This window comes from Lactuca virosa, chromosome 3 (genome assembly GCF_052849685.1).
Source record: "Lactuca virosa cultivar CGN04683 chromosome 3, Lactuca_virosa_CGN04683_v6, whole genome shotgun sequence".
NCBI classification, from domain to species: Eukaryota; Viridiplantae; Streptophyta; class Magnoliopsida; order Asterales; family Asteraceae; genus Lactuca; species Lactuca virosa.
This window is the reverse complement of record NC_136428.1, coordinates 29455986-29480634: the sequence shown is the minus strand read 5'-3', so window position 1 is coordinate 29480634 and position 24649 is coordinate 29455986. Positions and strand designations below refer to the sequence as shown.

At 35.4% G+C, this 24649-nt stretch overlaps 2 protein-coding genes across 2 annotated transcripts; both read left to right on the top strand.

Moving 5' to 3' along the window:
* The first annotated feature begins 1284 nt into the window (after positions 1 to 1284).
* Positions 1285 to 1935, top strand: LOC145163376 (uncharacterized). The gene is made up of 2 exons (XM_079082219.1): positions 1285 to 1431; positions 1525 to 1935. Exons 1-2 carry the CDS (start codon positions 1285 to 1287, stop codon positions 1933 to 1935), a joined length of 558 nt encoding a protein of 185 aa, XP_078938345.1.
* Positions 1936 to 2031: 96 nt separating this feature from the next.
* Positions 2032 to 2820, top strand: LOC145163375 (uncharacterized). Its single transcript, XM_079082218.1, has one exon. The coding sequence runs from the start codon at positions 2032 to 2034 to the stop codon at positions 2818 to 2820; it is 789 nt and encodes a 262-aa protein (XP_078938344.1).
* Positions 2821 to 24649: the final 21829 nt, after the last annotated feature.

The window sequence follows — 24649 nt, the reverse complement described above, 5'->3', positions numbered from 1 at the left end:
GGTGGCCGGTGGTGGGTGTTTTTCGGCGAAATCCTCCGGTGACCGGTGGTGGGTGATTATTGATCAAAGTGGTGTACAATGAAGCAAGTAAGTAGAAATTTTGTGATTATTTTCTTGGTTAATTGAAATTCAATTATTTGGCATTGTGTTGAAAAAATAGAAATTACCAATTAGGATTGTTAAATTAGAGACTTAGGGTCACTAATTAGTGATTATTTGTTGTTGAAACTTGAAATCAAGTTATAGAATTAGAGTTGATTGTTGATATATTTTGATTGTAGGTTGCTATTAACAATTTTTTTCAAAAGACAGTTAGATGTTGGAGACAACAATGGTGAAGGAACTTCAAAAAAAATAAGGTTAATGAAAGTACACAAGTTCCACAACCTAATCAACATACACCAAAACCACAAGAACCACAATCTAATGAACCTATTCCAAAACCACAAGAACCACAATCTAATGAGCATACTAAAAAACCAAAAGTGCCACAATCTTTTGATTTGAATGATCTTCCTTCGGACCCGGGGAGAGGCCAAAGATTACATCTTATACTCCTAATCAAAGGGATGAAATAAGAAGGGCATATTTGATTAAAGGACCTTGTCAACCAAAGGGGCATACTTTTGAATTTACATTATTTGGTGAGAAGCAAAGACGTTTTGTTGTGGAATGGTTTAGGGAATTTCCATGGTTAGAGTATAGCATTAAAAAAAATAAGACATATTGTTTTTGTTGCTATTTGTTTAAAGACATGGTAGGGGGTCAAGGTGGAAAAGATGCTTTTATAACCGAAGGCTTTGACAATTGGAGTAAAAAAAATCATTCCGGAAACATATGGGTGAGATTCATAGTTCTCACCATAAGGCCGAAGAAAAGTGTCATTTGTTATTGAGAAAAAACCAATCTATTAGTGAAGTTTTGCATAAGCAAACAGAACTTGAGCAAAGTAATTATGAAATTCGATTACGTGCTACAATCCGTAGTTGTAGATTTTTATTGAAAAATGCATTACCATATCGTGGACATGATGAGACGGAAAAGTCTAATAATAAAAGACTTTTCATTGAAGTCTTATCTTTGATTAGAGAAGACAATGAGAAAATTTTTAAAGTTACTTTAGAAAATGCTCCAAAAGATGAAAAGTTGACTTCTCCGGCGATTCAAAAAGATATTGTCAATTGATTTTCAAAAGAGATAATCAAGTCTATTTGTGATGAAATTGGTAAAGATGTGTTCGGTATATTAGTTGATGAGTCTAGTGATGTTTCCAAAAAAGAACAAATGGCTATAGTTTTGAGATATGTTGATAGACTTGGGATTGTAAAGGAAAGATTTATCGGAGTTGTTCACATGTTGGATACATCCTCTTTGACTCTTAAAGCCGCCATCGATACCGTTTTTTCCAACAACAACTTGACTATCGATCAGGTGAGAAATCATAAAATATTTATTCCTTTAACATGATATTAGTTTTATTTTTATGTGTTATATTTTTTTTTATTAATTTTTTCAAATATATAGGTGAGGGGACAAGGTTATGATGGAGCAAGTAATATGAGTGGTGCATTCAATGGTTTGAAATCTTTGATTTTAAATGAAAATAATTCTGCACATTATATACATTGCTTTGCACACCAACTTCAATTAGTGGTTGTGGCGGTTGCAAAGAAACATGATGTTGAAGAATTCTTTGAACAACTAGGTTTGGTGGTTACTGTTGTTTGTGGGTCTTGTAAGAGAAAAGATATGATACGAGAGAAGCAAAAAGAAAGAGTGGAAACCGAAATTGGTATTGGTGAAACTGAAACAGGAAGAGGGTTGAATCAAGAGATTTCTCTTGTTCGAGCTGGAGATACTAGATGGGGTTCACATTTTAGAACAATTGTAAGTTTGTTGAATTTGTTTGCAGAAGTTGTTGCAGTCCTTAAATAGATCAAAGAGGAGGGTTCTACTTTATCTAACCGTAATCAAGCAAAGAGTATTTTGTCATATTTCAAAACACTTGATTTCGTATTTCTTTTACACTTGATGTTGGAAATTCTATGCCTCACTGATATTTTGTCAAAACATATTCAAAAAAAAGATCAAGATATTTTGGAAGTGGCTTCGTTAGTAAAAGGGACAAAGAAAGCATTGCTAGTTTTTAGAAAAGATGGGTTTCCACAAATTTGGAAGAATGTGTGTGCTTTTTGTGAAAAGCATAGTATTGGAATCGTGGACATGTCAGAATATTATGTTACCCCACGAAAGCGTAGGACCAATAAGACTAATCAACATCATTTTGAAGTTGTGATTTTTAACACGGTTTTGGATATGCAAATTCAAGAATGTGGGGATAGATTTAGTGAAGTTGGCACGGAGTTGATGGAGAACATGGCGGCTTTGAGTCCTTGTGACTCATTTTCTAGTTTTGATAAAGCAAAGTTGTTAAAGTTAAGCGAGATATACAAAAACGATTTTAACGATTCAGAAAGGGCGCAACTTAATGGGCAACTTGATATCTATTATCACTCTTTGCTCCATGATGAGAGAATTTTCAATTTGAAGGGAATTGCAGACCTCTCTCGTTTGTTGGTGGAAACTGGGAAGCACCTCTCTTTTCCTTTGGTTTATAGATTATTAAAACTAACTTTAGTTTTGCCCGTCGCAACCGCAACCGTTGAACGGTGTTTTTCTGCAATGAAGTTTTTGAAGACCGATTTGCGTAATAGAATAGGTGACGATTTTATGAATGGTGCTTTGATTTGTAGTGTAGAAAAGGAAGCACTAGAGAACGTTAAGACTGGAAATATAATTACTCGCTTTCGTAAAATGTGACATCCCCAAATTTCTCGGCCAGAAAAGACCGATTTAATTTATGCTTTTAAAATAAAATCAGAGTAATCTTTTTAAAAGATGTTGCGGAATTTGCCCCCAAAACAAAACATGATAAAAATTTATCAAAAAATTTCTTAAAGAAATATATATTTTCATTTTATATCAAAACCTCGGGATGTCATGTTCCGATACAGATTAAAAGCATAAACAGTACATTATAAGCCTTACAACAGTTATTTACAACTACTGACCTATAATCAAAAAAATCTCTCATCATCATCCGACTATGCTCAGGGTCCACTACCTGTAATATTAAAAGCTGAGTGGGTCAGGCTTGGGAGCCTGGTGAGCATATAGGGTTTTCAACCCACAAATAATAATAAATTTATTAAATTCATCAACCAAAAATAAATTTATTAATTTCATCAACCAACAATAACCCTGATTACCCATTCCCGTTATCCTCACTTTACGTCCCTAAACACCTATCATAAGGGACCTAGTCTAAGGATTTACATCGGGGTGACAATACTGCTTTAGGGATTCCTCAACAATTTATGTCAAATAAGGCAACCATGAGGGGGATGGAGTACACCAGTGAACATATAGTTCACCAACACCTACAGATTGCGAACCTGCTAGCGTTCCACTGGACTGTCTAGAAAGGTTCGTGGTCGTCATCTATACTCCGCTAGATGACTACAACAACAACAACAACATCGAGGTCTCTCATCATTTTAACACACATCAACTATTTCATCTACCCATGTTTTACCCAACATATTTGTAGATAAAAATAAATATACAGTTTAAAACTTGTATAAAATATCTATTCAACACTCATTTCAAATAAACAAACAATATAATTACACATAACATGCATTTTATAGAAAATACTTCATATCTATGTGTAAGATGAAAGCGACTATACACTCACTTGATTTAACGATAATCGGGCAACACTTTGTTTCCTAAAACGATCGTTTCCGATGAAACCGGGTCTTCCGAGGGTTGAGCTTCAAACCGAAAAGATAAATTTCTCGGGCACTTTGGAACGTGTTTCGAGTGTTGGGAATGATCCCGGGGCTTCGGGGGAAGTTGAAATGAAAGAAATATTGATTTAGGGGTGAAATATGTGATTTTTCCAAATTATCACCGGGAGGGTTCGCATCCTCCTTTATATAGGGTGCGAGTCCGAAGATCTACGACCGAGAAGGAGACACGCGGCAGCAGATGCGAGGCCTAGCATCAGATGCGAGGCGAGGGCAGGTGGCGGTCTCGGATTGGACCGCGCCTTCGGGTGCGAGGTTCGGCGACACGCGTCGGACATGCGTCGACAGCTGCTTCGGATGACTCATCGGCATCGGACACGGGGCAGGCTGCGAGCGAGGGTGACGTGGCCGAAGTTTGACTATGCGAAATTCCTTAGTTTTAGTGATTTTTTCGAATTTTGTGTCCCGAACTTCTAAAATCCATAACTTTCGCATACGAGCTCCGTTTTCGACGTTCTTTATATGCACGCGTATGTAAAATTATGCTCTACAACTTTCGTTTAGACTCCGTCAGATAATTTTGACTTTATTTTTAATATTATTATTTTTAACAGATCGGGACAGTAAAATCCGTTAAAAATTCATAACTTCTTCATCCGACGTCCGTTTTCGTCTGTCTTTTTACCGTTGTACTATTATTGACGAGACCTTCGATTCTTTGTCGGCTAAAAATCACTCGATCTAAAATTCGAGTTTTTAGCTGTCTACTGCTAAGCTGAAACTTAGAAAAATCATAACTTCCTCATATGAAGTCAGATTTGGGGGTTCTTTTTATGCACGCTCTCGGTTTAACGAACACTACGACTTTCATTTAGATCACCAAGGCTAAAAAGTAGTTTATCAAAAACTCACTTTTTACGTCATTGGGCACCGTGCCGGTTTTGTCGCGGGACTTCGACAGGTCATAACTTCTTCGTTATAACTCGGATTTTGGTATTCTTTATATATCTGAAATCCTTGTCACGACCACTACAACTTCCTTCATAGATATTGGGTTTATCTAATATTTATTTTCGACGCTTATTTTTATCCTTAATTTATTAAATTATAATAATTAAGCATAAAACACATAATAATCACATAATTCCTCTTTATTTCTTGAAAATGAGTCACAAAAGTTGACCTAGACTATTGCATCATCATTAATGTCTAGCCTAGAAACACGGACGTTACATAAAATGAAAGAGCGAAGAGGTGAACTTTAAAACGTAACTTTGTTATAGAAGTTGAGCTTTATATCTAATGAAATTGCAGTTTTTATTTTTTTTCTTATTGTATATTACACGATTTTTTTTCTCGGGATACCCTTTTATTTTGACTCTGGCTCCGCTACTGGGAAAAACACCACATGTATCCTAAGTTTTCTTTCAGAAACGACTTTTGAACATTTCAAACTCATGAATGGTCCTCAACCAACATGCATGTGATGATATTCAATCTTAGATGCTAGATGATCAAAGTTTGTTGTTAAAAGCTTTCAAATATGTTCATAAATGATTTAGAATGCAAACACCAAAATAAGATGATATGTAAATTTTCAGAAAATAATTCATTTTTCGCGAATTGTCATAATTATTGCAAGAAAATAAAGCAATAAATCATATAAAATACTTTCTGATGTCCATAAATCCTGGATAAATTAGTGGATGATCCTTAAAGTTAATAAACATCTTGCATGAAGTTTCATCAATTTTAGTTACTGTTTTCTATGATTTTTAATTTTCTTTATGATTTACTCAAATAAATCATAAAACCAAGTTCCGAGATATTAAATGAGCATTTAATAATTGTCGCTTGTTCTAGGTCATGTTTCATGCCCAGAAAAATATTTTTGGGGATTTTTCATAATGTATTTATATTTTTCCACGATTTTTGTGTTTATAATGGACTAAAATCGGGAAAACTAGTTTTACTCATTCAAAATTCATAAACATTTACCAAAAAATTTTGTATTACATTAGGATTCTATATAAAACGTTGTATAATTTTTCTCTTCTGTAAGCTATTTTTCTTCTATTTTCCTAAGATTAAACATTCATAAATCCAAAAATTGGACTCCACTGTTTACAAATGACTCTTGATATTTTTGACATATTATATATAACATCAAATAATTTTACAAAAAATTTCAGGAATTATCTTAACTGTTTACTATTTATTCTAATTTTTATTTATTAAATACACATAAATTAGGAAAATCAGACTCTTATATATTAAAATCACCTTTACCATTTTTCCCAGGTTATATATGTTTAATAAAAGTGGAACCAAGTTTGGACTATTTTACATATTGTTTTCTAATTATCTTCATTTTTGTTAAAATCTACAAACAAAAATCATAAACCCGGGTTACACTATTTGAATACCAATTTTGGTATTTTTCCCAGATTATGTACACTGCATATGAATTTTACAAAAAGTTTTGTAATTTTCCCTAACAGTTTAATAATTATTCACGAATTAATGATTATTTAAGTGAATAAAACCAAGAAAATATCTAAACTGCTTGGAAACCAACTTTTATATTTTTCCCTGTTTTTATATGTCTAGTAACACTAGTACAAAAAGTTTGAGGAATTTTTGAAACTTTTTTATATTTATCTCTATTTTGACAGAATAAATACACAAAAATCAGAAATATCGTGTTAAACTATTTGAAAATACATATTATTATTTTTCCCAAATTAAGTTAACTATAAAACAGTTACAAAAAATTATAAGAATTTTTCATGATAATTTACTATTTTTCCATGATTTTATGATTATTCAAGGAATTAAAATGGTGAAAATAAGTTAGACAAATCAAAAATTCAAGAAAATTTATCTTAACATCTTTGACTTCAGTTGAGACTGAAATATAAAGTTTGGGAAATTTTAGAACTATATTGATATATTTTTTGAATATTTAATCATTGGAACACCTCTTAAAATATTAAAATTTAACATTACAATAATGGGAAATTCCATTTGAATTTGTTATACAACAAATTGATTCATAGAAATCTAAATTTTCACAGAAAAATGTTTGTAACTTAACAATATTAAATTTTGACATAATATTGGCATAATTCTATTGTAGTAGAAGTATACTAGTGTTAGATTTCGATTAAAGATTCACTAGTGTATACCATTATTATAGGAATCGGTAGTGGTACAAGTGGAACTTAGATCAAGGCATCATGTGCATCATCTCAATACATTGTGAGTATTCACGACTCCCCCTGTTTTCGGTTTTTATGTTTTGGGGTGGAAAAGCATGTCCGAAAAACTATTTATTGTTTGTTGTACTTAAATTGATTTGTATCAAACTTGATTGCTATATTTTGCTATGTATGTTTATGCAACTTGAAACATGAGGCCTTATCGTCTTAAGTCCCTTCCCTTACACTTTACTCCAACCATTAACTCTTTTGAGCCAATGGTCATTATGGATAGCGTTATTAGGAATTGACAACTCCTCACTCACCCGATTACTGGAGTGCATGATACCATATAATCTATCGAATGATAAGCATAGATCTTGATAGGGCATCAGTCATAGACTTGGTTGGGAACTCATTGTTTGCTCATATACATACAAACTCGCTTATTGATTATAACAATGAACTTTGTTTCTCATTATAGCAATAAACTTGTTCTCATTATAACAACAAACTTTTGTTACTAGAAACTTATTTACTTGTCTTAGCAACGAACTTGTTTGCTCATTGTAGCAACGAAACTTGTTTACTCGTTTTAGTAACAAACTTTATTTCCCATGAGAATATGAACGTTGCCACTACAATAAAAACGCGATTTTGCTACGGAAGGAATCCGTTGCTAAAAGCTAAAATTCCGTTGCAAATGACGATTAGCGACGGAATTTGCAACGACCTATTTTCGTCCCTAAAAACGTCGTAGCGAGGGTTTGCAACGGAAAAGATAATTCCGTCACAAATGTGACAACGGAATGAAATCCGTGGTAAGTGGTATTCCGTCGTGTATTTCGTAGTAGGATTCCATCGCACAATCCGTGGTAGTTATTCCATCACAAATTCCGTGGCGGTGATTCCCTAGCAAATTCCGTGGCGATGATTCCCTAGCAAATTCCATGGTGGTCATTCCCTAGCAAATTCCGTGGTGATGAATCCATAGCAAATTCCGTGGTGGTGATTCCCTAGTAAATTATGTGGTGGTCATTCCCTAGTAAATTCCATGGTGGTCATTCCATAGTACATTCTATGGTGGTGATTCCGTAGCAAATTCCGTCGTGCTGAATCCCTAGCAAATTCCATTTGATGATCTCCTAGCAAAATTTGTGGTTATGAATCCCTAGCAAATTCTGTGGTCATGAATCCCTAGCAATTTTAGTGGTGTATATATTATATACCATATTCAATATGGACCGATGGATAATTGATTTATAAATTATAGCCAAATACTTTTGTAGTAATATATGAAAAACAAAAAAAAAACAAAAAAATCATAACCATTATATCATAAAATCACAAAATAATTATTTATTACATGGAAAAAAGAAAGTTGTTACTCTAAAATACATAATCTTCAATAAACATATATCAACCTACTACTCTTGTTGTTTTGTAAAGACATTAATAAGATCCAATGCCGTTTGAAGTTGTTTTTCAAGATGCCCGACCCTTGCTTTGTTTTCCTCTTGTTGGGCGTTCATCATTTCTTTAAGCTCTTCGTTTTGCTGTTTTTGTTTAGCAACAAGCTCCCTCATTTCTTCTATTTCATCATTTTTTTTCCGGAATGTAAGATACATCCGTTTTACCATTCCTATTGGGAACCGCCTTTGCAAAAGAGCCTAATCCATAAAGTCTTCTTTTTTTTATCATGACCACCAACAATAGCATAAAATAGCTTGTCCTCCTCAAATTCAACACCTTCAGCTTCCAACTCTTCCCGTTTTTCTGTATAGGCCGCCTACAAAATAAAAATATTATAAGTTAAAAGATATCAAATTTAGGAATGATATTATGGAGTAGCTACAATATAAAAGTTAATTTAAACTGAAATGAATATTACATGAATTTGTCTATCTTTTTCATTTGTGAAAGTGACTCCATCATGATTCTTAGTGTGTGTATACAGGAATAATTCACTATGGGGTGGCTCATGTCCTAATTTCCTCTTCTGCATAAATACCATGTAAAAAGTCAAATATACAGATAAACATATGCAAACATTGATACGATGTACCATTTAAAAAATTACCAAATCAGAAGCTATCTTCAAATGACATGCGGATCCAGCGTTATGTGTAGGTTTTGCTACTCCATCAGCCACACCATTACGCCTATTTTTCTTGTTCTGCTCAGATTTTAGCTTGTATTCTTCTGTATTCCATTTTAATTGTCAGGAGTTCCAGACTTCATGTGGAATATGAGCTGGTTTAAAGCCATGTTTGTTTCTTTTTGGGTCCTCATGTTGAAGAGATATTGACCATAACTTTGTGTCACTTTCCTTGCCCAAGCTTGCCTCACCAGCGAGTCTATTGTTTCATCCCAACAACATTTTTTCTACACATTAACAATATAAACATAAGTTGAAGTGTAAATGTTTACCAAACAACAATTTATCACTTATAGATAATTACCTAAAACTCCTCCCAATATAATTCGCGCATTTCTTTGCTTACTTGTGCCCAATCGTTCCCTTCTGGATCTACTATTTGTTTAAAGGACTGACTAATAAAGTGTGCACAAGGGCCTGGTGGCATTAGCCTGCAAGTAATCATGTGATGTGTTAAGTTATGAATTGATATGTAGGTGTAAACCAAAATTTAATACATAGAAAAAGTTGTAATTAAGATTTGATTGGTAACTCACGTATTTTTCCAAACATGAACATTTAAACGTCCATCTGATCCACAATCCTCATAGGAATTGTTTTCACCTTCTACACTTTCCACTACAGATCCATTCATGGTTGGTTGTGTTGGTGATGGGGTAGATTCTGGGATAGGTGTTGTTGATAAGGTATATTCTGGGGTAGGTGTTGGGATATATGTATATGTTGACGATGTGGTAGTTCCTTTACTTAAGGAGGGTGTGGTAGTTATTGTAGTTGTGGAGGATGGTAGTGTAGATGCAGGTTTTGAGGTTGTGGTAGTAGATATAGGTGTTGATGATGTGGTAATGGGTGTTGGTGTTGAGGATGGTTTAGATGATGTAGGTGCTGAAGTTTTGGTTATTGATGTTAGTGTTGACGATTGTATTGTTCCAGTTTCTGAAGTTTTAAATGTTTTTTTTCTAAGGAGGGTGTAGATGTTGTAAGTGATGCCGAGGAAGTGGTAGTCATGGGTGATGTTAATGATATAGGTTTAGGGGTTTTGTTGGTAGATGTTATAGGTGCTTTGGATGTGGTTGTTGGTATTGGGAAGTCGATTTCTTCATCTTGTAACTGTCTGTTTACGAATTTTACAGCAGAAATCATGTTGCGTTTCATAACTTGTGGTGCAATGAATTTATTTGGCTTCACACCGGATGCACCTTTTGCTTTCGAGGTCGACATCTTTCTGACACATACAATAAAAATAAATTATATATGAAGGCATTACTTTGCATGCAAACTATTGAATACAATCAAAACCAATTTACATGAAGATGATCAGAGAACAAAAAACGATTGATCATCACGACAACAGTAAATTAAATAAAAATAAATTGTAGATGAGTGACAACCTATATCGCCAAAGTCAGTGCACAAACGTATAATGAACAAAGATTTCGATCAATTAGCCGTCGGAGATGATGAGTACAGAAAATGTAACCCTATTTCTAATCGGTAAACTTACCCTAATATGCCGCATAAACGTGTGTAGGTTGGAGGGAAACGAATTGTGAAATACTTTGAACCTCCGCTAATAAAAAATTCGAACTGTGCTAATTACCGCTAAATATTTAGTAATTCAAATTTATTTAAAGTAGTTACAGATTGAAAGATAGGGTATATACATATAAATAACGTCAAGAAAGAACATAGACTAACGATGTGTTCATAGTATAATTTTAACTTAAAATTATATACGAGGACTAAACATTAATAAACTATACATCCTTATGCTTTTCTGTTTAAACCGAAATATATATACAAAAGACGTACGGGTCATGTCAATATATATGGTAGTGGCTTATGGTGTCCATGGTATACCCATGGATGACACATGGATGACATATGGGTCATTGGTCAACATTTTATTGGCTTATGGTGTCCATGGATGACATATGGGCCATTGGTCGACATGGTAGTGGCTTATTGTGTAAGTGGATGACATATGGTTGAGTGGTCGACATGGTAATGGCTTATGGTGTCCATGGATGACATATGGGCCATTGGTCAACATGGTAGTGGCTTATTGTGTCCATGGATGATATATGGGCCATTGGTCGACATGGTAGTCGCTTATTGTGTTCATGGATGACATATGGTTGATTGGTCCACATGGTAATGGCTTATGGGTGACATATGGATGACGTATGGGCCATTGGTCAACATGGTAGTGGCTTATGGTGTCCATGGATGACATATGGGCCATTGGTCGACATGGTAGTGGCTTATTGTGTCCATGGATGACATATGAGCCATTGGTCAACATGGTAGTGGCTTATTGTGTCCATGGATGACATATGGTTGATTTGTCCACATGGTAATGGCTTATGGTGTCCATGGTTGACATATGGATGACATATGGGCCATTGGTCAACATGGTAGTGGGTTATGGTGTCCATGGATGACATATGGGCCATTGGTCGACATGGTAGTGGCTTATTGTGTCCATGGATGACATATGAGCCATTGGTCAACATGGTAGGGGCTTATTGTGTCCATGGATGACATATGTTTGATTGGTCCACATGGTAATGGCTTATGGTGTCCATGGTTGACATATGGACGACATATGGGCCATTGGTCAACATGGTAGTGGGTTATGGTGTCCATGGATGACATATGGGCCATTGGTCGACATGGTAGTGGCTTATTGTGTCCATGGATGACATATGGGGCATTGGTCGACATGGTAGTGGCTTATTGTGTCCATGGATGACATATGGTTGATTGGTCCACATGGTAATGGATTATGGTGTCCATGGTTAACATATGGATGACATATGTGTCATTGGTCAACATGGTAGTGGGTTATGGTGTCCATGGATGACATATAGACCATTGGTCAACATGGTAGTGGCTTATTGTGTCCATGGATGACATATGGGCCATTGGTCAACATGGTAGTGGCTTATTGTGTCCATGGATGACATATGGTTGATTGGTCCACATGGTAATGGATTATGGTGACCATGGTTGACATATGGATGACATATGGGTCATTGGTCAACATGGTAGTGGGTTATGGTGTCCATGGATGACATATGGGCCATTGGTCGACATGGTAGTAGCTTATTGTTTCCATGGATGACATATGGGCCATTGGTCGATATGGTAGTAGCTTATTGTGTCCATGGATGACATATGGGCCATTGGTCGACATGGTAGTAGCTTATTGTGTCCATGGATGACATATGGTTGATTGGTCCACATGGTAATGGCTTATGGTGTCCATGGTTGACATATGGATGATATATGGGCCATTGGTCAACATGGTAGTGGGTTATGGTGTCCATGGATGACATATGGGCCATTGGTCGACATGGTAGTGGCTTATTGTGTCCATGGATGACATATGGGCTATTGGTCGACATGGTAGTGGCTTATTGTGTCCATGGATGACATATGGTTGATTGGTCCACATGGTAATGGCTTATGGTGTCCATGGTTGACATATGGATGACATATAGGCCATTGGTCAACATGGTAGTGGGTTATGGTGTCCATGGATGACATATGGGCCATTGGTCGACATGGTAGTGGCTTATTGTGTCCATGGATGACATATGGCCATTGGTCAACATGGTAGTGGCTTATTGTGTCCATGAATGACATATGGTTGATTGGTCCACATGGTAATGGCTTATGGTGTCCATGGTTGACATATGGATGACATATGGGCCATTGGTCAACATAGTAGTGGGTTATGGTGTCCATGGATGACATATGGGCCATTGGTCGACATGGTAGTGGCTTATTGTGTCCATGGATGACATATGGGCCATTGGTTGACATGGTAGTGGCTTATTGTGTCCATGGATGACATATGGGCCATTGGTCAACATGGTAGTGGCTTATTGTGTCCATGGATGACATATGGTTGATTGGTCCACATGGTAATGGCTTATGGTGTCCATGGTTGACATATGGATGACATATGGACCATTGGTCAACATGGTAGTGGGTTATGGTGTCCATGGATGACATATGGGCCATTGGTCGACATGGCAGTGGCTTATTGTGTCCATGGATAACATATGAGCCATTGGTCAACATGGTAGTGGCTTATTGTGTCCATGGTTGACATATATATGACATATGGGCCATTGGTCCACATGGTAGTGGCTTATGGTGTATATGATATACCCATAGATGCCATATGGGCTGCAATATTATTGAGCATAATATTATGGTTTTTCAATTTAAAGAAACGGAAGTTAATTTAGTTTAGCTGGCAAACGCGTTTTACTTCTTACCCGAAGTCGCAGGTTCGAATCCTACTTATGTCAATAATTTTATTTAAATTCGTCTCTCTAAATTTAATCAATATTTTTAATTAACTTCATCTTTTTAAAATTTAAACTGTTCAATTTAATTACAAAAATGCCCATAGGTATTGACAAAAATACCCTTACCATTTACGTAGTAACCTTTTTACTTTCAAGGGAAATTATGCCAACTCATAGTCTAAACACTTAGGCGCCATAATTTGTAGTCAGAGTCATCCCGTCGTTTCAGTTTATCGGCGATAGATCTTCTACAATCCATTACCAACACTCAAAATTCCCGAACGTTGATCAATAAACCCTAAAATCGTTGTTGCTACATAATTTGGATTACACTCCACGCAGATCAACATAATGGCAGCGAGTTGTTCATCAGAAAGAATGTAAACAAGGCAACAAGTAACAAGGATCTAATGGTTTTTTGTGTTTTTTTTTACCAAAATGTAAAAGTTTTCTTTTCCAAGGGCCAAAAGTGTCAAAGTTACCAAAAAAATGTGGCAAAATTCTTAATGCCCAAAAAGTTCCTATTGCTAAATTTTTTGTGCTTATATATATATATATATATATATATATATATATATATATATATATATATATATATATATATATAGTAGCCGTTTACCCGCGCCAAGCGCTTGTCGGTAAGGAGTTATTTTCGGAAGTTAGTTTTAATGTGATGATTGTGTGATGTGTTTGACGTGAGCTATTCATTGCGGCCTTTTGGTAAACCATTTTGTGTCGAATAGTTCATTTCAGCGGATAGTTTCTAGCTAGGTGCATAGTCATACAATACGGCAGAAGTTGAGTATACATTTGGAATTTCATCTAATAGTTCATACTTGATTTTACAATATATAAATTACAACAATCTGCAGTCATGTAGTTTTGTACATTTATAACATGTCCAATATAAACTACACCAATCTGCAATCATGTTGCTTCATCTGCTAGCCCTACATTAAACATCAAATGAGCATATAAGATACATATTTGAAGAAATTGTAAAATAATAAGTTGTTGATTGTACCTTGTTAATCACATAAAACTTCTTTGTACACAACATTTGATGTGCAGATTCCATCATTATCAAACGTTTTTTCCGGATTTACTAATACCTTGGTATTGACACGTGATATCCTCTGGACAACGCCACATAAAGTTGGCCATGTGAGAATACCGATTCTGGTAGATAAACACCGACATTTGGAATTGTTTGTCCTTGAGCTTTATTGATTGTTATAGAGAAACTAAGCTGAATTGGAAACTGTTTTCTCTTTAGTTTGAATGGGAACATCTCATCGTCAGACAGACATAAATGAATTCTTGGTAAAAACACTCTTTTTCCAACATGTTGACCAACGACTATCTTTACATCAATGACATTTTGTTGGAAAGCTCGACATATCAATCTGGTGCCATTAAATTACCCATTTGAGGGATCGATATTTCGCAAAAGTATTACTGGACACCAAGTTTTTAACCGAAGATAATGAGGGGGTATACCAAAATTAATCACATTATTAGAATATTTTAATTAAGATAATATAAGACTAAAAATACTAACATTAACAAATTGATATCATACCATAAATACTACACATTAACAAATATACTAAAATAATTTAAAAATCAATTTAATAACTGTCATAAGCCATACCAAAAATATTTTAAATCATACCAAAAATAATTAAAAATATTTCTTGCAATTTACCCTTTAAATAATACACATCCAAACCACATACCTCGACCATAAGAAGCATCTCACAAAGGGTCCAACTTCCTTTACGCAAGATTTCATCAGGAGGCATTGGTATTATAGTTGCAAGGGAGAAAATGAAGGGATGAAAATAAGTCATATACAAGTAGTATGTAGACACAACATCAGATACTGAATATGAAGCCATCATCTGAAATAAGCCAAGTTTTTTTTTCCTAAAAAAGGAACATATAAGAATCATTCTAAATAATTAAATATGTACCATAGAAATATGATTATTTCTAGAAATGTATACCTGTGGTTTTTCCATTGCAAAACGAATCATATCTTCAGGATTTACCTCCAATGGATCATAGCCCAAATTGCAGCATAATGAGGCCTATGATTTTATAAAATGACCAATTTCAGTAACTTAAGAGTGATAAACTAAAATTTAATCTTAAGGCACTAAAAAGAAGAAAAGAAGAAGAGTAAACTGTATTTTTTGGTCCCTGTGATTACTTAATTTTCTTTGGTTTTGGTCCTTTTTTTTTTATCCTTTTTCAAGTTTCATTCGGTTTTGGTTACTCTCACTCAAACCATGAATTCAAATCCATTAAGCCTGTTCATCTGCTTTGAACACAAGCGCTATTTGGTCATTTCTTTTTCTCTATTTAACACATTGCAACCACTTTTATTCATCAAAACTCAGTAGCAGGCTTTCACATATATAAATATGCATGAGATTATGAAAGATGATTTCAGATCTGGTTTTTTGAAACATGATCGCATAAATATGTACATTTTTTTTAAGATTTCAGATATATTTTGTAATGATTTTAAAGCAGGCTTTCACATTTATAAAATAAAAAAGTATATTAATATTTTTAATATTTACATATTAACCAAAATTTTAATCTCTCTTTTGAAATATTTCCTATTACGTAAATCATTGAGATAAAATTTAAAATTTAATTTTTAATCCATCAACATGCTTTATTAAAAATAATTATTTTAATTCGTTTGTGTGATGGGTTTGATACAAAAAGAAAATGAAGTTAAAGATATGTAGCTTTCTAAGAAAAATGAAGATAAAGAGGAGTAAAATATCATTGTCATTTTTTTCGTACTGGATTTAGAAAGAAAACATATAAGGTGCAAATTTATTTTTAAGAAATTGATCTTAACCAATTTGACACTTTTACAGTTTTAGTGAAAAACAGTAATATTCACCACCGTGAAAAGACATCTATAGCCCGTCTTATCAAAATTAGTCTCTAAAATAAAGTGTATATAAGCCTATAATGTCTGTATTTTCATTTTTTGAAACTTTTTGTATTACATATTTCAAGGTACGATTTAATCTAAAATCTTTAATTTTTTCAGTAGTTTGTGTCTTAGATTAAAAAATAGCATAGAAAATAATATTATACTTTTATAATATAAATATATCTTTTAACCTGTCCTTGAAATGATCAAAACTTTAAAATTATTTAATAATCTTTTGAAATATTGCACTGTATATTAAATATATATTAAGACCATATATGTTGGTCCATTACTCCAACACCAAACGCCTTTTCTCGTTTATATTTTTCAAAGAAGGGAAAGCTAACCAAATGTAGCAAAAAGCAATAAAGTAACTTGGTCAAATAGATTATTTCCCAATGGCCAATGGCATGGAACACATTGAGAGTTTTCATCCCTACCAAATGTTATAAAGATAACCATCATCCAAGGTATTGTTAGAAAAGCCTTTTGAATATTTTTTTTCCAATTAGAGTGAAAATAATATTGATAGGAGCTCTCTCCATGGAAGAAAGACCTTCCTTCTTTGAAAAACTCTTGATTGAAGTTTCAAGTAACTATAAAGTTAAACATAGTTCAAAAGAGTAACATTAATGAAGTTGTGAGAATAATTGGACGATTTCATTTTGATAGGGAATATGAAAACCTAAAAAAACTTCCTTTATGCTTGAGGAATCTTCATCTAGCTTCATCTTTCAGGTCAACTATTCTAATGTTGCACATTAGAGGACCTATAAACACAAAAAATACAAACACATATACACATAGTTAGATAGACTGTATATAAGAGACCTCAATAATGCATCACTGGTGTAGATATAGATCCACGATTAAAACCATATTTTTGGATCTTTGATGTTATTTATGTTAACACACAGTACTAAACAAAAATCACAAACATAAAGCCAAACAAACACAAACGAACATAGTGTGACATCCCCATTTTCACGGTCAGAAAAGACCGATTTTGTTTATGCTTTGTTTGAAAATCAGAGTAACATTTTAAATAAAAGTGTTGCGGAATTTGTTCCCAAAATAAAATATGTTAAAGATTTATCAAAGCATTTCTGAAGAAATGTATTTCATGAAAAACCTCGGGATGTCATGTTCGATACAGATCAAAAGCATAAACAGTACAATATAAGCCTTACTACATTTATTCATATCTACAGGCCTATATCCGTAATCCTTCATCCAAAACATCACATCTATGCTCGAGCGCCACTACTTGTAATACATGAAACTGAGTGGGTCAGGCTTGGGAGCCTGGTGAACACATAGGGTTTTCGACCCACAATAAATAAGTTATTTAATCTCATCAACCAACAATAACCCGATTACCCGTTCCCGATATCCTCACTTTACGTCCCTAAACACCTATCATAAGGGACCTAGCCTAAGGATCATCATCGGGATGGACACTACTGCTAAGGGGATTCCTCTGCAATAAATTTCCTTAAGGCAACCATGAGGGGGATGAAGTACACCGGTGAACACATCGTTCACAAACACCTACAGGTTGCGAGTCTGCTAGCGTTCCACTGGACTGTCTAGTAGAGTCCGTGGTCGTCATCCATACTCCGCTAGATGACAGAATCAACAACAACAACATCGAGGCCTCTCATCATTTTGTCACACATCGTCTATTACATCTACCCATGTTTTACCCCAACATTTTTGTAGATATAAAATACATATACAGTTTAAATCATTTAAAACATGTATAAAAATCTTTCATCAGCATAGACAGCAAGTATTCAAACAATATGCACACATAGCACGTAGTTTATATTAAATACTTCATATCTATGTGTAAGATGAAAGTGACTATGCACTCACTTGTTAAGGTGGTGACTCGGTACTCGGGCAACACTTTGTTATCTCAAAACAATTTCCCTCGGACAAAACCTAGTATCATTACCACTAGGGTTTAGTCTGACATTCACCGAGACTAATTAATAGTCTAGCTATTATTACTATTATATAAGAGTTAAACAATACTCTTCACCCACTATATACAGACAGGGCCAGACATAAAACACCGGAGGGCAGGACCATTTTGGCATATAACACTTCTGAAATCAAACAACCCTATGCGACCCTTTAAACCAGATTCCCCGTACCGCGAGTGGTTAAAAAGCTATTATAACGACACTTATATAACCCATAATAATAGCCTAAATAATTATTATAAAGTCTTAATAACGTTACTATAATTAAATAAAAGCTATATTAAAAATAGCGTAGGTGTAGCTCACTTACTGCGGGTTTTCTCGAAAACCGGGCTTCGCTTGGAGCAGCGTTTCCGAACCGAAAGACCCTTTTTCTCGGGACTCCGGGAGCCTCGAGGCTTCCTTTGGGTGCTACGGGGTTTACCAAGGCTTAAGGGGGGGGGGGGGGGGTTAGGTGGCTTAGAGAGAAAAAGTAGTGAGAGAGAGAAGAGATTTTGGTGTGAAAAACTCGGAACACTCGCACCCTTTTTATAGCCCTGCGAGGCCTCGATACGTTGGGCGTACCTCGGACCTACGTGGGGCGTAGTGCCTGGTCGTACGACACGCGTCGCTTTGCTGCTGGGTCATCGTGGCTTGGTTTCGGACCGCAAACCTCTGAGAACGCGAGGCGTAGAATCTCGTACGCATGGCGTGCCCTCTTTGCATAGTTTCGTAATTTCACACTCCGACTTCAAAAATTCATAACTTTAGCATACGAGTTCCATTTTTGATGTTCTTTATATGCACGCGTAGGTAAAAATAAGATCTACAACTTTCATTTTGACTCCGTTGGCTAATTCTCGACTGATCTTAAATTTAACAGCAGGAGAAGATTAGACTGTTAAATGACCGCGAAGAATTCGTAACTCCTTCATACGGACTCCGTTTTCATCTGTCTTTTTACCGTTGAGTTCCTATTAATGAGATATTAAACTATCATTTAGGTTGCGTAGGCCAAAAACCGCTCGAACTAAAATTCGAGTTTCGGGTCGTGCACTGCTCTGCCGAATCTTAAAAAATTCATAACTTCCTCATACGAAGTCAGATTTGGGCGTTCTTTTTATGGATGTTCTCGGTTTAACATATTCTATGACTTTCGTTTAGATTACTAATGCCAAAAATTCATCTATCATAAATTCACTATTTACGCTTCCCGGTACCGTGCCGGTTCCGTCGCGAAACTTCGACGGGTCATAACTTCTTTGTTATAACTCGGATTTCGGCGTTCATTATATCCCCGGAATCCTTGTTTCGACCACTACAACTTTATGTAAAGATATCGGGCTTATCTCACACTTTAATTTTGACGCTTATTTTTATCCTTTATTTATTATACATTTATAAATAAGTAATAAGCACATAAATGCACATAATTCACATAATGCTCAAATAATTCATCTTTATTACTTCAAAAAGAGTTACAATAGTTGACCTAGACTATTACATCATCTACTAATGCTTAGCCCCGAAACATGGGTGTTACACATAGGTATCCTACAATTTGCCATAAACCGATCATTTACATCCATCTATTGTAAATGAAAACATAAACAAACATTTACCAAAAAGAATTCTATACTAAAACATTACATTAAAAAAATTACCAACTAAAAGTTTGTTGTGTACTCCAAGCTTCTATTTTTATCAATTTCTGCGTTCAGTGTTGACCACATGCAAGTTATAATGAAGACAAACGTTAAGACTTGTAAAAACAGAAGCTTGGGGTTAGCCTTTAGAAGCATAGTAGGGTTATGATCATCTATAATTGAGCAAATAAGTATTGAGTACAAGCATATTGAATTCTACTGGAAGTATCATATGAAAAAACATCGATAAAAAGTCACAGGAATACAAGTAAAAACTCATTCTGGTCAATTTATCTAACCACAAAAGGAAGTTTTCCCAACAATTGGTAATTACTTCAAAAATCCAAACGAAGAAATCATGCTCTAAGAGTTGATTCCCCTGAAACCACAACCATTTATCGGTGAGGGAAGAAGCAGCAACCACTGGTGGTGAGGGAAGCAGCGGGCCAACATCTAGGGATTATAGGTTCAACACAACCAGTATCTTTATGTGTAAAAACAAACCTGTAAGGGCTGTGATAGAAACAAAAAACGAAATACCAAAATCACAAATATGAAATGGTTTGTGCAACACAATAAAGCAATAAAAAAGAGGGTAACCTGTTAAAATTGTAAAACACCAAGAAAAACTGGAGGTTGATTCAACATTCGTCGGATGGAAAGTTCCAGATTTTTGGACCTACAAAACAAAATCAACCATGGTTCGTTCAACATTCTTGATAAGAAACCCCATAAATCAATCCAAGTAAAAAAAAACCCCAACCTTTCTCTTGTTTTTTCAGTACACCCTTGGAGGACTTTAAGACCATCTGAGCCCTAGCAAATGAAATCGAAACCCACACATAAACCGGTTAACGCAGACGAAAAAAGGAAGGAGATCAGGGTTGACATTTTTAAGCGAGACAACAGGAAGAAGATCGGTGAGTGAAACGACAGTCGTGGGGGTTCATCGCAGGAGAAGTAGAGCGAGAGCAGATGGAGACATGGATAGAAATATTTGGTGGTGTAATGGCATAATATTGGTGGTGGTGCGCTATGGGTGAAATATTGGTGTGACATAAAGGGGAATGAGAAATCGATTCATGATGGGAGCTTTTTTCTGGTTTATGGTGTGTGATGTCTGGTGGCGATGGTGGAGCCACTCTAGGGTTAGGGCTTGCAGTTAATAGTGTCCGGTGGTGGCGTTGATGGTTCAGCGACATAGAGTTAGGGTTTCTCATCTAGACATAAGGTAGAAGCGGGGCTGCAGATGCCAGTGAAGGTAACGACAACGTCGGGAGGGTGGCGATAGCGATGACTTTAGGAGGGTGGTGGCAACGGACGCCTATCGGAGATTGAAGAAAGTAAGGAGGTAGATTGAATAGATTTGGAAGAAACGACGACTGATAGTGGGTAGAGGATATTAGGGTTTTCCACATACATATGAGAAGCTACGACCGTACGTTACGATGATACGTGCGTGTATACGTTTACATTGTAAGCTTAATAGGATTGTATACCTCTTAATTTTCAAGATATGGGCAATATGCTTAATAATATAGTAAAGATATATATATATATATATATATATATATATATATATATACACACACACACTAATGTATTACATTATAGATTATGATATATATGTTATTTTTGTCTTTTCCATTTCAACAATCAAAATTACACTGTTACCTATAAAAGGTTATAATATTTGAATAATGTGTTTTGACACAAATATCCTTAGTATTCACATATTTGAAATGATTTCAAGGGCACTTTGGTCTTTTTGCACTCTGAAGCGTTGAGGCGCCATCATACCTCTGACGTCACACCGGCGTTATCAGTGCTTCAACCATTCAGAACGTCTCAACTATTCCGGACGATAAATCTCCATAGAAACACTAAAACCCCCAAATCGTCGAAGGGTAATCGTTCTTAAAATCGATTTTCTCCGATAATAGACACTCCTATACACCTCGCAACCAGATCATCATAAAGTAAGTATTTTTTCCATACCCTGTTACACTGTTTTTCATAGTTACGCTTATTTTTTAAAAAGAAATTGAAATCAACTACTCCAATGTCTATTTTGTTAGTAGAATGTCGATTACTAGAAGTCGCCATTCGTTAGATGATCTACCATTAGAGATTTTGAGTCAGATATTTGTAGTATTAGGGTCAGAATCTGCGAAAGACATCGTCTCTGCAAGACTTTGGTAATTCTCAATAAACATCAACTAATGAATGTATATTTGATGAAATACAACTTTCTTTATTTGTTATTTACTGTGTATTTAAATTTTTGAAGTTCAAAGAAGATGTATGAAGCGAGGGGTCACAGTTGGTATCAAATCATTAGTTTAAGCGAACTAAGAAATTGTAGGATTTCTAGACTTAAACTTAGAATGCTAAATGATGATTGTGAGATGAGTGTCTGCTATAATTTAGACACGAGCACAAATTTATTTTAGGAAAGATGCCTAAAATGATTTATGTGTTAAATATTTTATGTTATAGCTATAAAGATGCCTTATATGCTATTATTTGTTCGGATCTATGGTCTTTTGCCTACCGGATCTGGAAACTTTATGTGTTTAGGATTCTAAGCGTATGACTATGATATTAGAACTAACATATAAACCTTTCAAAGTGATGAGGAGATTTATACGTCTATCGTAAATAAAGCTTTCCTATCTTAAATTCTCGCCCGGTACACCGAACGTCTGCTTGGGTGTACAAAACGTTATGGTAAAGACTCGTAGAGAATTGAGTAGATGGAGGAAATGAAAAGTTTATGATAGTGAATGATACCTATCAGAAGATATCGTAAGAGTGGTATCTTGCCTTTAGAATATGTCTAATAATATAACGAAACGTTTAGAGGGGTACGGTACGTTTGAAGTACACCTTCGATTGGCAGAATGATGGAATGGTTGGTGTAATTCTTGAAGTTGTCCCATCGTCTGGAATTTCCATCACCAACCAAGTTGAAGTAGAATTGATGATTGAAGATACGCATGGAAGAAGTCCTAGTAGAGTCTAGGAAAATTCTATGATTAATTGGACACATTCGTATGTGTTAAATTGTTTTGTGATTTTAGGACTTGGGGACTGCGAGACAGTACTTGGGACGAGTATGAGTAGGTGTGAATAGTAGTAGAGATCTATACTACTGGAAGCACATGACTCACACTTGGATCAGGGAAAGTCACAAGGTTACCAAGAAACTCGTAATTGATTCCGACTTATTCTAGTCTGTCGTTACCATCATTCCGATAATGACTAAGAAGATGATTGTTATTCCGAACCTAGTGGTCATATCAAATTGAGTCCGACTACGATGAGTTTGTTACGTGGTTCCGAGAACCAAGTTCGATGTAGCATTTGACTTAAGCCAAATGATTGAAGTAAAGGATGATCAAAGCGATCAATAGAAGTATCGCGTTCGTTGTTAAAGAAGTTGGGTTAGGTTGTGTTCTGACCCAAAGGGTTAAAGTGATAACATATGCATTAAGGCAATTGATAAAGCATGAAAAGAGCCACCCCACTCACGATTTGGAGTTGGCAGCGGTAGTATTTGCCTTAAAGATATGGAGGCACTATCTTTATGGTACCAAATGTAAACATTTCACCGATCATAAGAGTCTTCAATATCTCTTTAATCAGAAGGAATTGATACATGAGGCAACGACGCTGGCTAGAGTTACTCAAGGACTTTGACTGTGAGATACTTTACTACCCTGGTAAAGCAAATGTTATTGTTGATGCTCTCAGTCGGAATGTAAATCTTGAAAAGAAAAGGCCAAGAGCGTTAAGGATTGAAGTTGTCTCGACTATTTGTGAAAAGTATAAAGAAAGCTCAAGAGGAAGCTTTAGAAAAGAATGACCGAAAGGCGGAACGTTTGGGAAAAACGTTGGTGTTTGATACAAACGGTCAAGGATTGAAGGTATTCAAAGATAGGATTTGGGTACCTAAGACGGGAGGAGTAAGAAGTCTTCTGATGGAAGAAGCTCACAAAACCATGTACTCGATTCATCTCGGCAGTGCGAAAATATATAGGGATCTAAAACCCTATTACTGGTGGCCGACGATGAAGCTCGATGTTGCTAAGTATGTGGCCGAGTGTGTAACATGTGCTAGGGATAAGGCACAACATCAGAAACCGTATGGGAGTTTAGAACCTTTACCTGTACCCATGGGTAAACAGGAAGGTATCACCATGGATTTTGTGACTAAACTGCCCAGAACAAGGAACGGTCACGACATAATTTGGGTGGTTGTTGATCGCTTCACTAAGAGTGCGCATTTCATAGCAGCCAACGAGAAATGGTCTATGGATAAACTTGCGAATTCTTATGTGAAGGAAAGTGTGAGGCTTCACGGTGTTTCGTTAACGATTGTATCCAATCGTGACAGCCGTTTTACCTCAAGGTTTTGGAGGAGTCTATAAGCGGAATTGGGTACCAAGTTATGTTTGAATACAGCTTACCATCCACAAATCGATGGTCAGAGCAAACGAACAATTCAAACATTGGAGGATATGCTGAGAGCATGTACCCTGGAATTCCAAGGTAACTGGGGTAAACACTTACC